General features: G+C 35.9%; 2 protein-coding genes and 1 non-coding gene across 3 annotated transcripts; 2 read left to right on the top strand and 1 right to left on the bottom strand.

Annotated features, from left to right (window-relative positions):
• Positions 1 to 446: 446 nt before the first annotated feature.
• LOC111881147 (E3 UFM1-protein ligase 1 homolog) lies at positions 447 to 6,414 on the top strand. Its single transcript, XM_023877541.3, has 19 exons — positions 447 to 740; positions 822 to 1,133; positions 1,330 to 1,596; positions 1,680 to 1,727; positions 1,815 to 1,880; positions 1,957 to 2,060; positions 2,187 to 2,280; positions 2,380 to 2,436; positions 2,520 to 2,910; positions 2,993 to 3,144; positions 3,227 to 3,361; positions 3,465 to 3,557; positions 3,655 to 3,720; positions 3,868 to 3,914; positions 4,274 to 4,337; positions 4,433 to 4,510; positions 5,818 to 5,880; positions 5,982 to 6,074; positions 6,180 to 6,414. The coding sequence occupies exons 1-19, from the start codon at positions 567 to 569 to the stop codon at positions 6,297 to 6,299; spliced, it is 2,424 nt and encodes an 807-aa protein (XP_023733309.1). The 5' UTR covers positions 447 to 566; the 3' UTR covers positions 6,300 to 6,414.
• Positions 6,415 to 6,472: 58 nt separating this feature from the next.
• On the bottom strand, positions 6,473 to 10,700 carry LOC111881148 (probable NOT transcription complex subunit VIP2). Its single transcript, XM_023877542.3, has 13 exons — positions 10,540 to 10,700; positions 9,670 to 9,803; positions 9,473 to 9,584; positions 8,820 to 9,386; positions 8,528 to 8,731; positions 8,351 to 8,452; positions 8,180 to 8,274; positions 7,857 to 8,015; positions 7,378 to 7,788; positions 7,242 to 7,294; positions 7,123 to 7,164; positions 6,905 to 7,049; positions 6,473 to 6,835 (listed from the first exon to the last, which is right to left on the bottom strand). The coding sequence occupies exons 2-13, from the start codon at positions 9,688 to 9,690 to the stop codon at positions 6,776 to 6,778; spliced, it is 1,971 nt and encodes a 656-aa protein (XP_023733310.1). The 5' UTR covers positions 9,691 to 9,803; positions 10,540 to 10,700; the 3' UTR covers positions 6,473 to 6,775.
• On the top strand, positions 9,473 to 9,556 carry LOC111881167 (small nucleolar RNA snoR35). The gene has a single exon (XR_002846709.1). It is a non-coding gene; the product is annotated as a small nucleolar RNA snoR35 (small nucleolar RNA).
• Positions 10,701 to 23,650: the final 12,950 nt, after the last annotated feature.

The following is a 23,650-nucleotide window of genomic DNA, read 5'->3' as shown; positions in this document are numbered from 1 at the left end:
TAATTCAAAAAATTTGCATATAAATAAACGGGTCATATTCGAGTTGAAATTCTCAACCCTAACCTTACCCGTTTAATTTTCATGTCTTGTCGTGTCAACCCGTTTATTTAAACGGGTTGAAATATCTTACCCAAACTCATTTATTTCGTGTCGGGTTAATTTTTGTCACCTCTCTCTCTCTTTTTGTGTGTGTGTATATATATATATATATATATATATATATATATATATATACACTTGTCTCTTTTAATAATGTATGATTAATATAAGAATTATATGTATGTTAAACTTTAGCTTTGGGTCTTTTATGAAACCCGTATTGTATTGAGCCAGTTTTGAATCGGTTCTCGTCTATTTAGATCCATCTAGAAATGGTCATTTTTCGATCCGGTCTATCGAAAACCGGTTCCCAGTCTTTTAACGGACTCGTCTAAAACCGGTCTTTTTGTTATGTCTCGCTTAGATTCCATCTTTGAGACTCTGCATCTTTGTCTCTTACTTAATAAACCCTTTGCAACACGAAAACCTCACCACTTTGAAGTGATCGGCGATCAGTCATCGGAAAGATGGATGAAGAATTACTCGAACTACAGCGACAATTTGAATCCGCTCAACAAGCGAAATCAAGCATTCGTTTATCAGAACGTAACGTCGTTGAATTAGTACAAAAGCTTCAACAACTCCATATCATCGACTTCGATCTCCTACACACTGTATCCGGCAAGGAGTACATCACTCCTGTACGTATACTCGCTGTCCTGTGTGTAATTTTGATTCATTTCTAGTAATTTCTTATTGTCATTTGACTTAATGTGTTTTAGGAGCATTTACGGCTTGAGATTGTGTCGGAGATAAAGAAATTAGGGCGTGTCTCGTTGATTGATCTTGCTGATATTGTCGGTGTTGATTTGTACCATGTGGAGAAACAAGCGCAAGTTGTTGTTGCTAATGATTCATCGTTAATGTTGATCAATGGTGAAATAATATCTGATTGGTACTGGAATAACGTATGTGAGGAGATTAATGATCGGCTTCAAGAATGCAGTCAGATTGCGCTTGCTGAGATTGCGGCTCAGTTGCAAGTTGGTTCGGAGTTACTCGTGACAGTGTTGGAGCCTCGACTTGGATCCCTGGTAATGCAGGAAGTTTCAATTTCATTTGAATTAACCTTACAAAATTGTAGAGAGCTGCTATTGTGCTACTGCTTAAGTCCCTTATGGTAATAGAATTTGCTTATGAAACAAAAGAAGATGAAGAAAAGGTCACCTTTATAAACAAATCTATGTTTATGATATCAAATTTGATAGGATTATGTTGTATGGCATGTAGATAAAAGGCAGACTTGAAGGTGGACAGCTGTACACACCAGCATATGTTGCGCGTGTGAATGCCATGGTTCGAGGGGCTGCTAGAGGCATCACTGTCCCTATGAACCTGTCAGTATTGTGGGGCTCGTTGCAACTATTACTACAAGAAATGGATGCTGCAAGTGGTGTGGCTGTTGAAGCTTCATTTTTCCAATCAATGTTTAATGGATTGGTGAAGGAAGGTCAAGTTCTTGGATCAGTTCGTGCTGGAGTTCATTGGACACCTAGTGTAAGTAACCATATCTTTTTCCTTCATTGGTTTGAGTCACGAATCATCATCTAGTAACCTAATTAGGTAATTACACCATTCAGGTGTTTGCCATTGCTCAAAGGGAATGTGTGGATTCTTTCTTTTCACAGGTATGAAGTCATAGTTAACCTAATTAGGCAATTACATCACTTCTTTTCAGTGATATATTTTCAACTAAGTGATACTTTATGTTACAGAACTCTGTTGTCAGCTATGATGCTCTGCATAAACTTGGAATTACACAACCAATTCAGTTTCTTCAGGTATTACAAGTCTCTTTGTTGTAAAGCTTTTTGTAATATTTATCTAATCAATGGTGTGATCATGCATGTAATGTAGTCCAGGTATCCTGAAGGTATACCCTTGATTACTTTATTTGTTCACCCTTCAACTGTTGAGATGCTGGATGCTGCTGTGGAGGATGCCATTGAACGTGGCAGCTGGTAATAATTCTCTTTTCCTTCTATGTCTCTCTTCATAATTCTCAAAGGTTAAACTAATATCATGTTCTAGTAATAATTAAATAATCAAATATTTTGACCAAAGATCTTTTCTGTTGACTACTACAGGATTGATTCCCTTTCAGTTTTACCAGCATCCTTTGTTTCCCAGGATGCACATAAGATGTTGTCTCTTTGTCCATCCATACAGTCAGCACTTAAGGTGTTTCTCTTTCTCCTATAAAAGCTCCAATTTTTTTTCACAATCTTGATGCTATTCTTAAGCTTTTATTAAACCATTAGCACTGTGTTTATTTTTCAGGATAATAAAGCACTCATTTTGGGAGACTCTTATGTTTTCAGCACCACATTCATCAAGGTATTATTGCATCGTACTTTTATTTCTTTCTATTAGAGTATTGTGAATTAAAACTTAAAACAGTTTGTGAATTGTTTTTTTAGGATCTTTATGAACGAATGGAGAAAGATCTGGATACCATTAGTCTTACTGATGTTGCTAAATCAGGACAAGAAACAAATGGCACTCCATCTGAAGTCAATGACACGATTAGTGAAAGTGGGTCCTACAAACAACCATCAGATAAAGGATCAAAGAAGAAAAAAGGAAAATCCAACACAAATACCAAAACAGCTGATTATAATCAAGATAATGATCAAGAACCTATTCCTCCTAAATCAAAGAAGAACCACAGAAAAGGAAAAGCTGCATCTTCATCACATGGATCAGACCAAAAATCAAGTGCCAAAAAAGACGAGGATACCCTTGGTATCTTTTCAGAAGAAGAACTATGTCAAAAGATAAATGGACTTGTACCTGACTTTGAAGATCAAGGTGAGTTCTTGTTTCCTATTTAACTTCCTTATTTACTTATTTATTTATTTATATATATTATTTTTTTTTCTTCTCAATTTAGGTGTTGATCCAGAGACAGTTGTTGTGCCCTTAGCTAATCATTTACGACCCATGCTGATCAATGCATGGAATGAGAGAAAAAAAGCTTCTTTAACAGATAATGCACAGAAAATCAAACGTGTCCTTGATAATTTGCAAAAGAAACTAGATGAGGTAACTTACATTTAACATTTTCATAGAATACTAAATTAATTTTAATTTCTTTTTATTGCCTCTGAAACTTTTTAAATTGCAGTCTTCATTGAATATGCAATTATATGAGAAAGGTCTAGACTTGTTTGAAGACAACCCATCAACTTCAGTTCTTTTGCACAAACATTTACTAAGAACTACAGCTGCCCCTATGGTCGATATGCTCTTATTACATTTGGTAATATTATATATATAATATACAAATCTTTGCATCTTAATTTTTATTATATTGTAGCCACAATGAAATATAAAGACTGACATGATTATGGCTCTCACATCAGGATCTGCTTAATAAATTGAAAAATGGAATTGATGTTCAAGATTTTGACAACACAGAATCTGTTTCACTTAGCTCTGGGGATCGAGTTGCTCTGGTATTAGATATTTTTATATTGTGTTTGTTTTTTTAATGTTGTTATTTTATTTTTTTTATTACATTAAAAGATTTTTTTTTGGCTTGTTTGATCATAGGCAAAGAAATTTGAGGGACCTCTATCTGTGAAGGCTAATGCAGTTGTTGAAGCTTTGGAAGGGAAGGTAATTTTTTGTATGTTTTCCAAATTCCAATAAAACAATTGAATCATACTTATTTTAATAGTGTAATGAAACAATTATAAAATATGAATTAGTACCTTATTATATATACAGTCTGATGTTTTGTCCAATGAATGGTTTATGTGACAGCGTGTTGAAGCATATATGACAACACTAAGAGCATTTGCAGATGAGTGGTAAGTAGCAAGAAAACTAATTATCCAAAATAAAAATTATTATATTACTTCTCATACTAAACCTAAACCAAAGATTTGTTTTTTTTTTTTTTTTTTATAAAAAAAAAAAAGCAATTTATTGATATAATAAGATGAAAAATAATATAAAGGACAATCCTTTAAAAATATTCAGTGATAAGTGATATAAACAGGGCACCCCAACTTTCAATTTGGGTGTTACCAAATATGATGTAAAAATTTACTATCATTCAATTATAAATTCAGAAATTCAATTTTAGGGACCAGACTTTATTGAAATGACAGTTGGGCAAAGTATTGTGATGAAACTGAATATAATAATTTAATATATATGTGTGTAGTGGGTTAAGTGTGAAAAAGCTTGACAAGAAGTTGGACAGAAGTCTCCTCCATTCATATCGAAAGGTGCCTACCTTACCTTACCTTTTTATGGGTTCAAAAAAGAAACATCACTTATATTGACTACTTATTCACTATACAACTATAAATAATGTTTTCAGGATTTGTCAACTCAAGTTTCTGCTGAAACTGATCCAGTCACCATTCTGCCTAAAGTCGTTTCTCTACTTTATATACAGGTTACTTCTTTTCTATTATTATAATAATTATTATTAGGGGTGTGTATGGTGCGGTTTGGTTCGGTTATTGGTCAAAATCGAACCATAACCATTATGATTGGTTAATGCATTTTAGTAGCCATTGGGTATGGTTAATATTGGTTATGGTTAATGGTTTTTGTCGGTTAACGGTTTTGGTTAATAATTAATATTGGTTAACCATAATGTTCAAAATAATATAAATGGCGAAAGTATAGTGGCATAAAAAATAAAAAGAGAATACAAAAAGTCCTCGACACAAATGTTTGTAACCTAGCTTATAATAATAGAATAAAATGTGTACCTTTGATACTCAGAGTGAGATAAAACATAGTCACATTCAAAATAAAAAACATTCAATAAAAAGTATAAAAAAAATAAAAAATATTTGACATTAATAACTTCATATATTGATAATTAATATTAACATTAAAATAAAGTCAAACATTCATACATGTTCAATGCGATTAAATCAAAATCTATAAAATAAAATAACTAAACATTTATATTACGTATTATCTGGATAAAAAAACAATCACTCATATACATTCAATGTGATTAAGTAAAAAACAGTAAATAAAAAAACAATTTTTTTTAGAAAAAATACATTCTTAATATATCATATAGTGAAGAAGAGCTGAAAACTTAACTTACCTAGAAGTTTTGATTATAAATTAAAAAAAATCCTTCGAATAGAACTACAAAGTCAAAACAATTTTTTATTAGGATTAACGGTGTGAGAAGCCTCCGATTAGGATTATGAGTGTGAAGATTAAACTAATTGTGAATAATGTTTACAAGTTATAGAATTAGCCGATTAAGAATTACAACATTAATCAATAATCTAACTCAATGCATAATTGGAAAATTATATGTGTCTGTATGATCTATGTGATCATCCTTTGATGGTTTGATTGTACGTTCGTCTCCTGATAAGTGAGGATTAATGAATTATATTTTGGAAATTTAATGGGTCTTAAATAAGTTTGACTATATTATTATATAATATAATCGATAATTTTTATGCATTAAAATATAAAATTAGCGGTTCGATTAATAATGATTCGGTTACCCTATAAAACCATAACCGAACTGTTTGTTATCGGTTAACAAAAATTAGAAACCGAACCAACGGTTTTTAAAATGGTTCGGTTATTATGGTTCGGTTATATTGGTTAATTTGGTTATGGTTTGGTTTTTCGGTTATTATGCTCACCCCTAATTATTATCTCATATTTTTCATCTGTTGACTTTGTTGTGTTGTCTTGTGTTGTGGGCCATATACACAGTTTTTTGGAAGAGCTCTTCAAGCACCAGGGAGGACCATTTCGGTTGCAATCTCTAAATTAAAGGTATCGTATAAATAATGAGCCAAAACTTAACTTATTTATGAAATGATTTGCATGTTGATATGAAAATTATGGAAAAACTGAAAAAGAAAATAATCTGACAGGAGAAACTAGATGATTCAGCATACAAAACCTTGGAAGAGTACCATGGTGCAACAGTCACACTTTTGACCCTTATATCAGCATCAACAGGCGATGTAAGTCCTTACATCTTTCTTTGTGTATTTATAAAATTAAAAAAAAAAAATCAGATGACTTACTTATTATGTACATGTTTATTAATTACTATCATTATTGTTTAGGAAGAAGATTGTACATCAGACAGAGCTTTAACCAAAAAGGAGCTCTTGGAACGGTTAATGCCAGCATTGAAAGCCCTAGTCTCCCCCAACTCCAACCCTAACCCTCGCCCCTCTCAATAAATACCGCTTCTAGTCTTCTAGATAGAGACACAACAATTTCATTTTCAATATAAAGTATTTTATTGTGTTGGAAACTTTTTATTATGAATGCAAAATAGATGAATTATTGTGGTCATTTATGTCTATACATGGAACTGAAACTTAAACAATTGACTACTTACGAAAAAATCAAATTATACCAAAGTAGAAGTAGGATAAAAAAAATACAATAATACATAATGTATATACTTTTACAATCTCGGTCACCAAAATTTGTCTCATATTTTCAAAATCTGCCAACAATGAAAGATGTAGTAAAATAATGTTTCCTGATGATGACTCTTATATGTAAATGATGATAATATTTGACAAATTGAACCTAAAAGTAAAACCCTCCCTAGAGAAATGAGAAATGGAATCTGATCTGACTTACTGACTGAATCACTACCTAAAATCCAAACGACTTTACATGTAAAACTGAAATACTCAATCAAAAGTCAGTGTTGAGGTAATGCCGGTCTTTTTTCAAACATCTCATAGTAGATCACAAAATTATCCTGCACACACACACATATTTATTAAGGATTTTTCAAAAAATAAATAAATAATAAGCCACAGCTAGCAACCTTGCGTATGGTTTCCCATGTGTTTGGGTCAAAACAAATGTAGGAACCTCTCTCGTATGTGTTTGTCTTGACAAGAGGGTCTGTGTTTGCAGCTCTCATAAACCATAACCGGTGCTCTCTGTGATAAAACCACCCTCTGTTGTATCTGCACCCACCCAAAATATATAAATTCAAATTCAAATTCAAATGGGATATTGTGTGAATTTCTGATAACTTACAATTCATTTGCAGCATACAATTGGGCTTCATCTTGAGGCATGCTGCATAAAACAATCAAATCACTTTCAAAATATAATAAATCACAACAAAAACAACAGACTGTGCTCTAGAATTCTACCTGTAAAAGATGTAGAACAATGTGTTCAACTGAAACTTTGAAAAATACCGTTGCTGCAACAACAACACATATACCCATTTGAATTAATAAAATCCCAACATATTAAACAATAAAAAAAAGAAAAAGAAAAACTCACATTCAAAACGGGTGCTTGTTTAGCATAATAACACTGAGGCACCATGAAATCAGGGTCCCCTTTGACCGGTTCATCTGACCATGGAGACCCAAATGTCCTGTGAAGATTTTCAGCCGAATTCAAATTCAACCCAAGAGTTGTCAAATCAATTCCAAGGGCAAGAGATGTCAAATCTGGATCACTCATTCTAATTACACTCAACAATCCAAGCAAACCGAATCGATCTGGAGTCTGTAATGACTTATTAACAACAACCCCTTGATCCCCATACGATTGCAATCGGAATTGAGACTGATTCCTTTGTTGTTGTTGTTGCTGTTGCTGTGATGGATAGTGTTGCATTAGTTGCTCATACGAACCAATTCCAGAGATTGGATTCTGAGAATTCATCGGTCTCAAACCTCCACTTCCCTAAAACCAGTTCACAAGGTCAATATGGTAAATTTCCATTCCTTATCTCAACCATCAATAATTAATACCTGTGAGTGATATGATGTATGTGAGCCTTGTTGGAACATATCCAAATGGTGTAGATCTTGATTGTTTGCGGATGCAAAAGATGAGACATTGCTACTTTGTTGTTGTGGACGATGTGACGAAAATGCCCCTCCCAAGTTGAACCCCGAAGACCTTCCCATCTGATACATATATATATATATATATATATATATATATATATATATATATATATATATATATATATATATATATATATATATATATATAAATGCAAAGTAAATTGATAGGTAAAGGGCATATATTATATTTTGGTAAAAAAGAGAAAATATTTAAATTAACTCACGGAGAAATGTGGAGACTGCATCATTGAAACATTGGTATCATGAAGCTGTTGCTGTTCCTTCTGGTGCAAATCCATAGGATAATCAGCATTGCCACCTGTACAAAATCTAAAACAGTGTTAATAAAATTAACATAAACATATTTTATAATGACAGAGTGTTAATGTTATCACCTTTAAATCCTGGTAGAGCAGGAAAATCTTCATTCTGTATGCTAAATTCTTGATTTTGCTGTACAATTGGACTAACCCCAAGTCCTTGTTTTCTTAAAGAACCTGAAATTTCAAAATTCAAATCAAAAAAAAAAAATACCCAACTAAAAAAAAAAAAAAACTTTATTTGGTATTTACCTATTTGCCCTTGGGGACCTCCGGAGGAACTAGGGCGACTACTCAACTGAGGGAAATCATTTATATCAAATGGGGAACCATCATTGTTGTTTACATCATTCAACATGCCCATATTAAGACTGTTCACACCCTGAACATGATTTTGAGAAAGTGGGCCCCCCGAATGATATGAATTTCCTAACATGGACATTACCTGTGGTGAAGCTGCATCAAAAAATCATCAGAATTCATACATATTTTATAATGCCATACATTAATCTATAATAATAATAATAATAAATACAGTATGTACCTTGTTGAAGCATCCCACCCATTAATCTATTTGAACCCTGAACATTTACATTTCCAGACCCACTATTTGTGTTGAGATTTAAGCGAGAGGAAAGACCCGGAATCGATAATCCCCCACCAGAATTTAATGTTCTTCCAATATTGCCCCCACCAACAATGTTCCCAGTTGAGTTTGTGATTCGAGGACTGGAATTACCTAACATAGGAGACACACCAACCCCACCAACCCCTGGAATGGAATTGCGGTTTCCGATTGCGGCAGAGGTGGGGAGGATTCCGGGGATGGAACCACCGACTGCATTCGTGCTGCTACTATACCCAGGGCCTCCAACCACCCCCATTCCACCTCTATTAGCTAGCCCTGGATGACCATGTGAATTCCCATGAGATATTTGAGAAAGAGCTACAGGAATATTTGATGTAAATCTTCCACTAGAAAGGTTTCCAGTTGGTTGTTGAAGCCCACTTGAAGGGACATTAGACATTGTTGAGTTTCTTGATCCAAGTGTGCCTTGCATGTTGGGAACATTGTAACTACCATGTATGTTATGAAGCCCTTGAATAGATCCTAAAAAAAGATTGTTCCTATGTAAATTTACAAAAAGAAAGGATGCAAATGTTTATATAGTAAAATGCATTAACTATATAACTAACCACTGTGTTGGAAAACAGGGGAAGGTGCGCCAGATTGAGCAGTGAAAGAAGTGGAAAATTGTCGCCCTGCTGAATTATCTTGAAGATTTGAAGCTGATCCGCTCAAAGATGACTACATAAACAATAACTAATTACGTAAATAACATATATTAGCATCACACAAATAATAAATGGTTTAGGTAAAGAAGATGGGGTACATTATTAAGCAACCCTGACATTGAAAAAATGTCAAAATGTCATGCAGGAAAGTGTTCCTTGATGAAGTGGAGCTTTCTTCTTCAGTATGGTTTGCTATTATTAAACTCTTATCTGTGCCTTAAAAGCTTATTATCTGAAAATAAGAGCAAGATTGAGAACCAAATCAAAACATAAGTTATCAATGAGATCTTTTAAGGGAAACATCTACTTAACCAATTATATAAGATTTTTGTTACATAATCTAGTGATATCTAAACTACTTATCAATGTCACCTATACTTGCATTAAATCACCATCAATTATATATTATAATAGTCTCCAAAATGTTGTGAACATGTGAGTGTAACACCAGTATTTAGTAGAAACAAGTGTCTTGGACAGTTGTCTGTGATATTAATAAGTGAACCTCATTTCATTTAATGTATGCCTCTCATACTCAAAGAAAAAACATCATAAATTTCAATAAATTCATCTCTAATTCAACCTAAATACATCTCGTTTTCCTCGTTAGAACTTGCAACATCATTGAATTAGTCCAAGCTCTGTAACTTCTACAAGAAATAGCATAACAGTAACCAAAAAACGAAAACCAAAATACACCTTCCACTCTCATTACACATGGCTATAACAATTGTAACACAATAATTTCATGCTAGACATACCGAATCGCTGATAACTTCTGGTTTTATGAAAAATACATAAATTCAGATAGCGTCAACCGAATAACCGATTCTGTTCTGGATTATCTGAACTATTTTGGGAAGTTCAAAAACCCTAACCCGTAGAGATTCGAAACTTGTGTGTAAGCAAACATATACATACATACGCGTGCTCTCTCTGTGTGTGTGAGTGTAAGAGGGAAAGATTACCTGCAGGAGTAGAAAGGGTGAACGGATCTGTCAAAAAATGTCAAAGCGTGAATATGTGTTCGAGTTTGAAGGTGATAAGAAGAAATTGAAGACGCAAATAGAGAGAGAGAGAGAGAGAGAGAGAGAGAGAGAAGTGGGGAATCCAATTATATGGAACGACCCGAAAACGCAAGCCGATGCTCATACACGCACACGGCCTGGTTAAATTACAAAGCCCCCTTTATTGGGCTGGTTAGGATCTGGTTTGGATTTAGCTCCATTTTATTTTATTTTATTACCATTGCATTTTCATATACATCAATTAATAAGATCTCTCTTTCACTAAATTAAGCATTGATTATTATTAATTAGTTTATGAATTAAGCATATACATCACTTAATAAGATATCTCTTTCACTAAATTAAGTATTGATTATTAATTATTTTATTAATTAATGATTTGTAAAAATAACTTACTTTTTCTTGTGTAAGTTTTTTAGATGATTTATTATTAAATTCTAAAAAACATCATTATGATCAAGTATTAGGTATTGTAGTTTAGTCTGACATCTTCAGTAATCATTTCCGGCCAAAATCAATTTTATGATCATATTCTCGTACATGAGGAAAATCTAGATCAAAACGATTTTCACATCAATGTCCCTGAGGAAATCCACATCAAACATCCCATAAACGATTTCCACATCAAAACGATTCTCATTCAAACGTCTCAATTCAAAACGGATTTTGGATCAAACATCTTAGATCAATTAATGAATGTGTGTGTTTATGATCCATCTCATAAATTTCAAAGAAAGGTCTTGTCCTTATGTTTCGTACAACATTAGGACAAAATCAAGCGAAAATAGGTTGTTTCTTTTTGTTATGGTTCATCTCACAAATCATATAAATAAATAGGGTCTTATACTAGTTCTAAGAAAAGGAAACTAAGTTTGGACCATATCCGGAAAGTCATAAACACAAGAATAAAAATGTTGTTTGGTATTTAAGGTTTGGGGACATATTAGGCATTAAAGAAGCATTGTAGTAAGCATGGGGTAGTTTTATTGTTTTCTAAACAACTATGAATGAAAGTTAAAAGAAAAGGGGAAGGCATTACTTATGTTTTGGAAAACAAGGAAAAGTCAAAACAAAGTTACAAGGATGTTTTCGGTTTGCAACTATTTGAGATAAAATTTTGGGGATTACGTGTTGGTGAATTGTTTCACAAATTGTATGTAAGTGTAATGGATTGACTTGTTGCCAAAATCAATCTGATCAATATTAAACAAGTACGAAAGGTGCGGAGTTCACACTTGTTTAAGTTTATTCAAGATTCAAAGTAGACTGTCATTTATGAGTGAAACCCCTAAACGAACGGGGGTCCGGAGGCAGTGTGTAACATCCCAAAAATTTGTAATAAATTTTAACTTTTCAAAAACAACCCATAACCATAAATGTTTACAAAACCATTGTTTCATGAATGTATTTTAGTAATCAAAGTATACCAAAATCCAAACAACATAAAAACCAAAGGATGTGCACGGTCACGCCTTCGCATTGCCACGGTCATCTGAAGTACCTGAAACAATAAATTAAAACTGTAAACCAAAGCTTAGTGAGTTCCCCCTAAGTACCATCACATATACAATCATGCATACTTGGTCCACAACCTCCCGGTTGGATTGCCCTACATGTTATTATTGGGTCCACAACCTACCGGTTGAAATACCCTAGCCCATAACCTCCCGGTTGGATTACCCCGGTTTGTTGACTGAAAGCACAAAGTAGTAGTCTCAACCCCAACATAACATGGCGACATATAACAGATAACAAGCGTATTCAGTAAACAAATAACTATACATACAGAAATCACAAGTCGTCCTACAGATCTATCAACCTAACGCATATCAGCGTCCATCATACAGTCATACTGATCTACCACATACTCAATCAAATGGGCTGGCCTTGGTGCCTTCGACCCACAAGTACAGCGAGGAAAACTCACCTCTCAATCTGAAAAAGATCGATAAACATGACACAACTCTGAATATTAGCTCAAACGGTAACCTATTCATCAAATAATGACCAGTCTCAATTACCACTCAAAATACTCAAAATACCCTTAGGTTAAACTTGGTTAAAACATGTCAAAGTCAGAAAGTCAAACTTTGTCAACACAGCTAAGTATATGCCCAACGTTCGCAACATGGTTCTTTTCCTTCTTATTAAGAGCTTAATTCTTAAGCTCTTTTGTCCATATTCTAGATCTAGCCTTAAAATAACATCCTTAACCATAAAATTTCCAACTTTATGGTCTTGCATGGCCATTAAGTGCCCAAACACAAAAACTCTAACTACTTAACCCATTAAGACAACCTAGATCAAGCATGGAAGGAAACTACCAACCAATATTACATTTTTAAGCTTTTAAATGCTCCAAAACATTTGAAATGACAACTTATATGGATTGGAGTAATCCATACTCATAATACCAAGCTTATGGGACTAAAAGAACATCATTTCATAACTAAACAATATCAAAACAACTCTTAATCAAGTTCAGATTTTTTTACCTCCAAGTAATGCCAAATAATGTTGCTATTATGGATCCAAAGAGTCCCACTCCTCCAAGATGATCTTCTTTTCTATCTCTCTCATTCAAGAATGCTCTAAAAATGGATTAGGGTCTTCTTGGGGATAAAGGTGGGTTGGAGGTTGATGAAAGAAGATAGGTTTGGGACTTAGGGATGTTTAAATAGGGCCTAAACCCTAAAAATCAAGGTTTGCACTCTGGCAACTTACGCCCAACGTACGTACCCAACTCCCATAATGTATGAAAATGCCAATTTGGTCCAATTTTGCAAATAATTCACATCAAAGGTCTAAAATGAAATAAATTCTCATACTTATGGTTTAAAATGAATATACCTCAATATCAAGATGTTATAGTTCTCCCCCACTTGAACTAGACTTCGTCCTCGAAGTTCGTTGTTGAGAACAACTCAGTGTAATACTCCTACATCTCCAACTCGGCTACGTGCACTCAGAAACCTTTCGATGTTGCCACTGAACATTGACCAAAGACACCACCTTGTTGCGCAAGGCATTCATCTTCTGATCCAAAACCCACTGGTCTCTCAACATAGTTCATGCGATCATCAACCTGCATATCATCCATAGGAACAACCATTGAATCATAAACCACACACTTCCGAAGCTGAGACACATGGAAGGTGTTGTGAATTTGACTGAGCTCCTCAGAAAAATCCAATCTGTAAGCTACCTTTCCAACCCTGGCAATCACTCGAAATGGCCCAATATACCGGGGGGCCAACTTGCTCCTTTTCCTGAAGCATATTACACCCTTACAGGGCGATACCTTCAGCAAAACCATGCCACCAACCTGAAACTCCAACTCAGATCGACTCTTGTCGGCATAACTCTTCTGTTGACTATGAGTTGTCTATAATCTTTGTTTAATCTGTTGAATAAGCTCTTTCGTGTGAAGGACTACCCCAGTCCTTCCCATAACTCTATGAATAATCTCTCCCCTACCAAACTAGGGTACGAAACTTCCTCCCATAAAGAAGCTCGAATGGCGGCACGCCAATACTTGAGTGATAATTATTATTGTAAGAAAACTCAACTAAAGGAAGGTAAGAGTCCAAACTCCCACTAAAGTCTATGATACAAGCTCTCAACATGTCCTCGAGTTTCTGAATGGTTCGCTCACTCTGACCATCAATCTGCGGATGATAAGCAGTGCTAAGATGCAATTAGTACTTAGTTCCACATGGAACTTCTGCCAAAAACGAGATGTAAACTGAACATCTCGATCAGATACAATGGAGATTGGAATACCATGCCGAGTAACAATCTCGCACATCTATAAATATTGGATGCCCATCTTAAGCATGCTCAAGTACTGGGTCATCTGAGCTTGCTCAGAAGCAGCAAACTCAGGGAAAAACATAGCTCTCTCTGTAGACATCTTGGTGATCTCCATTACCGACTCGGTCCCCTGCCTCAAATCCAAGTACTTCTAGGCTAACCTTTCTCGCTCCACCATTAGAGCATATCTAGAACGGAACATCTCAGAGAATTACTCCCAAGTCATGATAGTCCTCTGCTCTGGAGAATACGAGCTAGTAACCAGCCTCCACCAATCCTTCGCTCCATACTGAAGAAGGTTCAGAGCACACTTGACCTTCTGGTCAGCTGGACACGAGCACGTAAAGAAACATCTCTCGATGTCAGACAACCAACTCATGGCTATGATCATATCCTGAAATCCATCAAACACTGATGGCTTCATATTATCAAAGTCCTGGTATTAGAAAGCCCTCCATCGCCAATCCCCGCAATAACAACGGTTACAGTGATTACAGTGGTTACAGCAGCAGCAGTCTCAGAGAGTGCAGTGTATCGGTCATCAAAGAACTCTATCATAGTGGTCTTAATAGACCCAAACAACTCTGCTACCTGACCTCGGATGATAGAAACGACCTTTTTCCTGAATGATCTCCCTAACCTGGTCCTCTGTTACAGTTGGTCTATCATGGCCACCTACTCCTGATCCTGGTCTGGATCTTGTCTCAAATCGCCTTGTAACCACCATACTAAAAATAAACAAGGGATATATCAGATAAGCGCACATAATACCATAGGGACCAATTCCCAACAAAACCTTAGGGGTTGTGACTTCCCTGCTATGCGTAAGGGTCATGTGCTTCCGGTAGTACGGGCCCACACTACCTTCCACACCTACTCGTATTTGTCTCAGAAGACCATCACAACAACCCTAACAATACTCACTAGAATACACATACACCATATTCTCATTAACTAGAGGAAGGTTAAACATTACACAACTGGTCGGCTGACCCCACACAACTCATCCATTAAACTTCCACCAACCCTACAACACTCGTGTATGCTAATCATATATAACATTGGATCCTATAGTCAGACGAATACTCGATTCTACCATAAGCCCACAAACAAACAAGGAATAGGAAATAAGGATAAACCAAACATTCTCAGGCTATAAAATCTTAGTTATGTACAATTTTGATGTATACACTAAACAACTACAGTAATGATGTCAATTTCATATAAGGAAAACCCTAGGTTATCAGGCATCATATAACCAGACAATTCTATCATGCGATTCCTGAAGATCCCTAGCATATCACTAGCATGTTGTTCTAACATATCACAATATCAAATAACAGTGTGGTAATTTGGGGTCTACTTACTAGCTCCGGTTAATCGTACACATCACATCCTCTCTTGATTATTTTGAAAATCATTTTTAAAACCTTTTCATTTCCTTAGTTTGAGACTGGATTCACACGGGTGTTCCTCCAATTCACTCAAACCAAGGCTTTGATACCAACTTGTAACATCCAAAAAATCACAAAAAAAATTAAACTTTTAAAAACAACACATAGTCATAAAATGTTTACAAAATCATTATTTCCAAATTGTTTATCTATATCAGAGTATCCCAAAATCATAAAGCCATAAACCCGAGGATGTGTACGGTCACGCCTTCGCCTTCCCGCGATCATCAGAAGTACCTGAAACAACAACTAAAAACCGTAAGCCAACATGTCAGGTCTAATCAACCATCGGGTTGGAATACCCCAGGCCCAATCAACCTCCGGGTCCAGTCACCCTCGGGATGGAATACCCCAAGTTGGAATGCCAATATATAACAAGTCCAATCATCCTCAGGATGGAATACCCTCGGGACCAGTCAACCATCGGGTTGGAATGTCCCTGGTCTGTTGGCTCACGCACAAAGTAGTAAAGCCTCTACCACAACTTAAATATGTCAACATATACATAACAAATAAACATATAATTAGCCAACAGACAAATAGGCAAATCTATAGATCACTACCGCATAGCAACACCCTAGAAACTAGGATACATATCTAACAGATCACTATAACATAACAACATACGGTAAACTAGGATATCAATCCAATGGGTCAGCCTTGGTGCCTTCGACCCGTAAGTACATCGAGGAAGACTCACCTCACTGTCTGAACAATAGTTGATGAGATCTTGAATCCGAGTCTTAGCTCTAACCGTCACATATCCAACCAAATGACCAATTCTCAACCATAACACAAAATACCCTTAAGTCAAACTTGGTCAAAGTGAAATTCAAACTGGTCAAAATCAATAAGTCAACTAAGTCAACCCAGTTGAGTCAACTCATCCGAGTCGACATAGAACGTGTATGCGGGGCGTACTCTGAAGGTACGTTGGGCGTACTCAAGCCTTGAACGTAGTCGGGATGGTTGACCTCGTACGCGTTGTGTACTTCAGTTATGCAGGGCGTATTGTGACATCCCCAAATTTTACGGCCAAAAAAGACAAATTTGTTTATGCTTTATTTTTTTTTTTTAAATCAGAGTAATCATTTAAAAAAAAACTATTGCGGAATTTGTTCCCAAAAACAAAAATATGATAACCATTTATCAAAACATTTCTCAAAGATAATGTATTTTTGTTAAATAATAAAACCTCGGGATGTCATGTTCGATACAGACCAAAAGCATAAACAATATAAAATAAACCTTACAACAATTATTTATAACTACTGATCTATAATCCAAAATCTCTCGTCAAGTCCACCAACTTATACCCTTGTGCCATTACCTGTAATGAAAAGAAAACTGAGTGGGTCAGACTTGGGAGTCTGGTGAGCATATAGAGTTTTCAATCCACAATAATACATTTATTATATTCAAGTATCAAACAATCAACCCAAATACCCATCCCCATATCTCCTTTATTTTCTCAAGGGTTTTCCCTAAGAATCCACTATCATTCATTCATTCATTCCTAAGGAATTACCTAAGGAATTGGCACAAGGTCCATTTGCTACCACGGTTTATACAACAGGCACTACGTCACATAGTCACCAGGGTTCATACAATAGGCACTACGTATCATAGTCACCAAGGTTTACACAACAGGCACAAAGTCACATCGTCACCAAGGTTTATCAAACAGGCACGAAGTCGCATCGTCACCAAAGCTTACTCAATAGGCACAAAGTCGCATCGTCACCAAAGCTTTACTTAATAGGCACGAAGTCGCATCATCACCAAAGCTTTACTTAATAGGCACAAAGTCGCATCATCACCAAAGCTTTACTTAATAGGCACGAAGTCGCATCGTCACCAACTATTCCATCTACCCATGTTCTACCCAACATTTTTGTAGATATAAAATACAAGCACAATTTAAATCATTTAACACCCATATAAAAACATCAATTCCAAGCCCATCTCAAATAGACAAATAATATATAACACATAGCACGTATTTCATAGCTAATACTTTATATTTATGTGCTAGAAGAAAGTAGTTATACACTCACTTGATCAGAAGATGATCGGACAACACTACGGCTTGTAAAAGTAGTATTCTTCGGTAGATCTGGAAGATCTTCACAAAAACCGGGCTCCTCGCGGGCAGAGCTTCGGCTCGGGAATTTCACTTCTCGGGATCTTCGGGGCCTCGGGACTTGCTTCGGGGCTCGGGAATGATATCGGGGCTTCGGGATAATTCTTGCACGAAAAACGATGCAAAAATGCGAGAGAAAGAAGAGAAATTAGCAAATGAATCGGCTGCACTCGATTCCCTTTTATAGGGTCTGGATTCACGATTTACGTTGGGCGTAATCTTAGGTTACGCTGGGCGTAACCTGGATAAGCCCGGTGACTCCCCCCTTGGATAATATCGAAAATTTATATTTAAATTTAATATCGAAAATATTTAATAAACTTCAAAAATCCATATCTTCCTCATACGAACTCCGTTTTTGACGTTCTTTATATCCCCGCGTAGGTGAGACTACGCTCTACAACTTTCGTTTAGACTCCGTCGGCTAATTTTGACTTTATTTTTATTATTTATTTTTAGTAGGCCGGGACAGGAAAACTCCGTTATAAATTGATAACTTCTTCATCCGACGTCCGTTTTCGTCTATCTTTTTATCGTTTCACTACATTAACGAGATCTTTGATTCTTGTTTAGATTGTTTCGGCTAAAAAACTACTCGGTCTCAAATCGAGTATTTGGGCTGCATACTGCTAAGTCGAAACTTAGAAAAATCATAACTTCCTCATACGAAGTCAGATTTGGACGTTCTTTTTATGCACGCTCACGGTTTAACGTATTCTACGACTTTCATTTAGATTGCTAAGGATAAATATCGCTCTAACGTCTTTACGTCGCGTTGTGTCGTGCCGGTTCTGTTGCGAAACTTCGACAGGTCATAACTTATTCATTATAACTCGGATTTCGGCGTTCTTTATATGTACGGAATCCTTGTAACATATACTACAACTTAGTTAAGATTATTCATTCTAAATAATCTTTTATCAAAAAGTCATTTTTGACGCTTATCGTCTCCAAATTGACTAGCCCTGATCTACAGGCGTTACAATTATCTCCCCCTTAGGATGATTACGTCCCGGAATCATCAACGAAACAGTCCTTAAGTTAAATTTCCATCCTTATTAATAACCTTGATGCTTAATCTTTCATCTGCTTTTCATACTATGTTGGACTTTCAATCGTAACCTTCAAGTTACAAAGTAAATCCTTATTGTGGACTCCTTCTTCTTCTTAGGATAAATACATTCATTTATCTATTGTAACTAACCAATGGGTTGTGTCCCGATGACCTCTCATCATAGTCGGACTCAATTGATATGACCACTAGGGTCGAAATAACAACTATCTTACTAGTCATTACCGAAACAATGGTAATGACATACTTGAATAAAACGGAATCAATTACTAGCTTCTTGGTAACCTTGCGACTTCCCATGATCCAAGTGTGAGTCCTGTGCTTCCGGTAGTATAGATCTCTACTACTATTCACACCTACTCATACTCGTCCCAAGTATTGTCTCGTAGTTAACCAAGTCACCATACATAAATCATATAATCATTCAACACATCAGATAACAAAACCAGGGTTTATATTTAAAATTTTGAAACTATTACACAAAAGTTCAAGTTCACCCTATACTATGCCTCTAGCAGGCTATGTTTCCTGATACAGACTTTATATATTAATATGAAGTCTTCATCTTTTAATCCTCCCATAGTTTTCTGCTTCATCGAGGAACATGTGGAATGCCCTTGGCTGTGGCGGTGCGTTTTTCTTTGGGCAGTCTCTAGAAACATACCCTTCTTCGTTACATCCGTAGCACGCCTTTTTGTTAGCTGCGCATTTGTTGGCAAAATGCCCTGTCTTCCCACATTTGTAGCAGGTCGTCTCCTAGTTACACTTCCCGAAGTGTTTCTTTTTACACTTCTCACACCACTTAGCTTCATCTCTTCCTCCAGATTTCGAGAATTTTGTTTCTTTGTTGATCATTGAAGATCCTTCGTGTTTCCTTTTCTCTCCGACTTCAGCTCTCTCCATAACCTTTTCTTTTATTTGGGTCTCAACATTTTTGGCTGCCCAGATGGCGGCTTTCAGAGTGGTTGCTTGTTTGACTATCGGACCAAAGACCGCTGGTAATCCATTGGCAAACTTGTTGACCTTTGGAAAGTTCCGTTGGAATTAGGTATGGAATAAGCTTCATCTTCTCCGTAAATCTTGTAGCGTACTCAGTGTCTCTTAATTTTCCCTTCTTCAGATTCTATAACTCATTGTTGATTTCCAGAAGATCCTGCTCAGAGCAGTATTGCATTTCCAGTTGTACCACAAACTCTTCCCAAGACATCTTGCTAGCTTCCCCCTTGGGCATCGAACCAGCCAGTAACTTCCACCAGCTCAGTACTCCAGATTTTAACAGAGGAATTGCAAGAGCGGTCTTCTGTCTGTTGCTACACTCGCAACTTTCGAACATTGTCTCCATCTCGGAGATCCAGTCCATGACTTGCACCGGTGTCGGGCTCCCAGAAAGACACGGTGGTTTGGATGCCATGAAATCATTATACTTGCATCCACGTCCGTCATTTCCTCCATCCTGGTTGTTTTGGCGAACTATTGGTGGGTTGGCTTGACCAACGGTCCCATTGTAGTTTCCTCCTTCAGACTGCCCTCCATTTACTTCGGGCTCTTCAACTTGAATTGACAATTCTTCGTGATTCTGCCTAATCAGACGTCTGGTTTCTTCCATCTGATGATCCAACATTGCTTGGATCATCACTTGAACTCCGGCCATTGTCATTGGTTCAGGCGCTGCTGCTACAACAGGTATTTGTTCAATTACTGGTATTTGATTCCTGTTTTCATCAGCATTTCCAACTCCACTCCTTGTTCTCACCATTTTTGATCTATACACCGAATAAGGTGAAATTAGATCCTTATTCACGATAGATATTCAAATCATCCTTATCACTCCGAAACGTTTACATGCTAGTTCTAATATCGTAGACGCACGCTTAGAATCCTAAACACATAAGGTTTCCAGATCCGGTCGGCAACAGACCATAGATCCGAACAAATAATATCATATATGGCAAACATATAACAATTAGCACATAATAGCATTTTAGGCAATTTTCTTAAAATATACTAGTGCTCATGTCTTAAAATATGGTAGACACTCATCTCACAATCATCGCTTAGCATTCTAAGTTTAAGTCTAGAAATCCTACAAATTCCTAGTTCGCTTAAACTAATGCTCTGATACCAACTGTGACATCCCCAAATTTCACGGCCAGAAAAGACCGAATTGTTTATGCTTTACTTTTTTTAAATCAGAGTAATCGTTTAAAGAAAACTATTGCGGAATTTGTTCCCAAAAACAAAAATATGATAACCATTTATCAAAACATTTCTCAAAGAGAATGTATTTTTATTAAATAATAAAACCTCAGGATGTCATGTTCGATACAAACCAAAAGCATAAACAATATAAAATAAACCTTACAACAGTTATTTATAACTACTGATCTATAATCCAAAATCTTTCGTCAAGTCCATCAACTTATACCCTTGTGCCATTACCTGTAATGCAAAGAAAACTGAGTGGGTCAGGCTTGGGAGCCTGGTGAGCATATAGGGTTTTCAACCTACAATAATACATTTATTATATCCAATTATCAAGCAATCAACCCAAATACCCATCCCCATATCTCCTTTATTTTCTCAAAGGTTTACCCTAAGAATCCATTATCCTTCATTCATTCATTCCTAAGGAATTGGCACAAGGTCCATTTACTACCATGATTTATACAACAGTCACTACGTCACATAGTCACCAGGGTTCATACAATAGGCACTACGTGTCATAGTCACCAATGTTTACACAACAGACACGAAGTCACATCATCACCAAGGTTTATCAAACAGGCACGAAGTCGCATCGTCACCAAAGCTTACTCAATAGGCACAAAGTCGCATCGTCACCAAAGCTTTACTTAATAGGCACGAAGTCGCATCAACACCAAAGCTTTACTTAATAGGCACAAAGTCGCATCGTCACCAAAGCTTTACTTAATAGGCACGAAGTCGCATCGTCACCAACTATTCCATCTACCCATGTTCTATCCAACATTTTTGTAGATATAAAATACAAGCACAATTTAAATCATTTAACACCCATATAAAAACATCAATTCCAAGCCCATCTCAAATAGACAAATAATATATAACACATAGCACGTATTTCATAGCTAATACTTTATATTTATGTGTTAGAAGAAAGTAGTTATACACTCACTTGATCAGAAGATGATCGGAAAACACTACGGCTTGTAAAAGTAGTATTCTTCGGTAGATCTGGAAGATCTTCACAAAAACCGGGCTCCTCGCGGGCAGAGCTTCGGCTCGGGAATTTCACTTCTCGGGATCTTCGGGGCCTCGGGACTTGCTTCGGGGCTCGGGAATGATATCGGGGCTTCGGGATAATTCTTGCACGAAAAACGATGCAAAAACGCGAGAGAAAGAAGAGAAATTAGCAAATGAATCGGCTGCACTCGACTCCCTTTTATAGGGTCTGGATTCACGATTTACGTTGGGCGTAATCTTAGGTTACGCTGGGCGTAACCTGGATAAGCCCGGTGACTCCCCCCTTGGATAATATCGAAAATTTATATTTAAATTTAATATCGAAAATATTTAATAAACTTCAAAAATCCATATCTTCCTCATACGAACTCCGTTTTTGACGTTCTTTATATCCCCGCGTAGGTGAGACTACGCTCTACAACTTTCATTTAGAATCCGTCGGCTAATTTTGACTTTATTTTTATTATTTATTTTTAGTAGGCCGGGACAGGAAAACTCCGTTATAAATTGATAACTTCTTCATCCGAAGTCCGTTTTCGCCTATCTTTTTATCGTTTCACTACAATTAACGAGATCTTCAAAAGATTTTTATAAACATTTTATATCAATCACATGTGATTAATATACAACATTCAAAAGATTTGGCCTATCTTTTTATGGGGGGGGGGATACAAGTATATTCATGCTAGTTATTATATCAATCACATGTGATTAATATACAACATTCAAAAGATTTGGCTACTCATTAGCCGTTTTACCAAACGGTTTCCTTCAAATGATTTTTATAAACATTTTATATGTTTTAAACTACTTATTACACTGTACATCTTACTCTGTACATTACCTTTCAAACTTATTTACAACTGTGTTTCAAACAAATGTTTCCTTATACTCAAAACTGTTTTATCATACTTATGCCTTCAAATTGTTTTATAAATTGACATCAAGTCGATCTTTTCTTAAAATAATATTTATGTTTCAAATGTCTTAAAAAACTTATTTATGCTTTTATTGTATTATAAATTGCATGCCTCTATATGTATAGTTATATAAGAAATGTTTAAAAGACTTAGGAAGGCTATCCATCATATTTCCTTTTCGCGCTTGAGATATGGTCTGGTTGGATATCAGGTACTTGTCCGAAGGTCATTTAAACATTAGTTATATATCATGTGTACATATATAGTCATAAAAGATCCTTCCAGTTCATCCCATGCCCTTGGGTAGCAAGGGTATACATCCATGACCATACGTACCAGATAGATTACTAGTAAACTACCATATGGGTAGTTTAGGAAGATACTAGAACAATTACTAGAACGCAATATCATACAATGAGTCAGTCCA

Source organism: Lactuca sativa, chromosome 9 (genome assembly GCF_002870075.4).
Source record: "Lactuca sativa cultivar Salinas chromosome 9, Lsat_Salinas_v11, whole genome shotgun sequence".
Taxonomy (NCBI): Eukaryota; Viridiplantae; Streptophyta; class Magnoliopsida; order Asterales; family Asteraceae; genus Lactuca; species Lactuca sativa.
The sequence above is the reverse complement of the archived record's forward strand: the minus strand, read 5'-3'. Positions and strand labels throughout refer to the sequence as shown.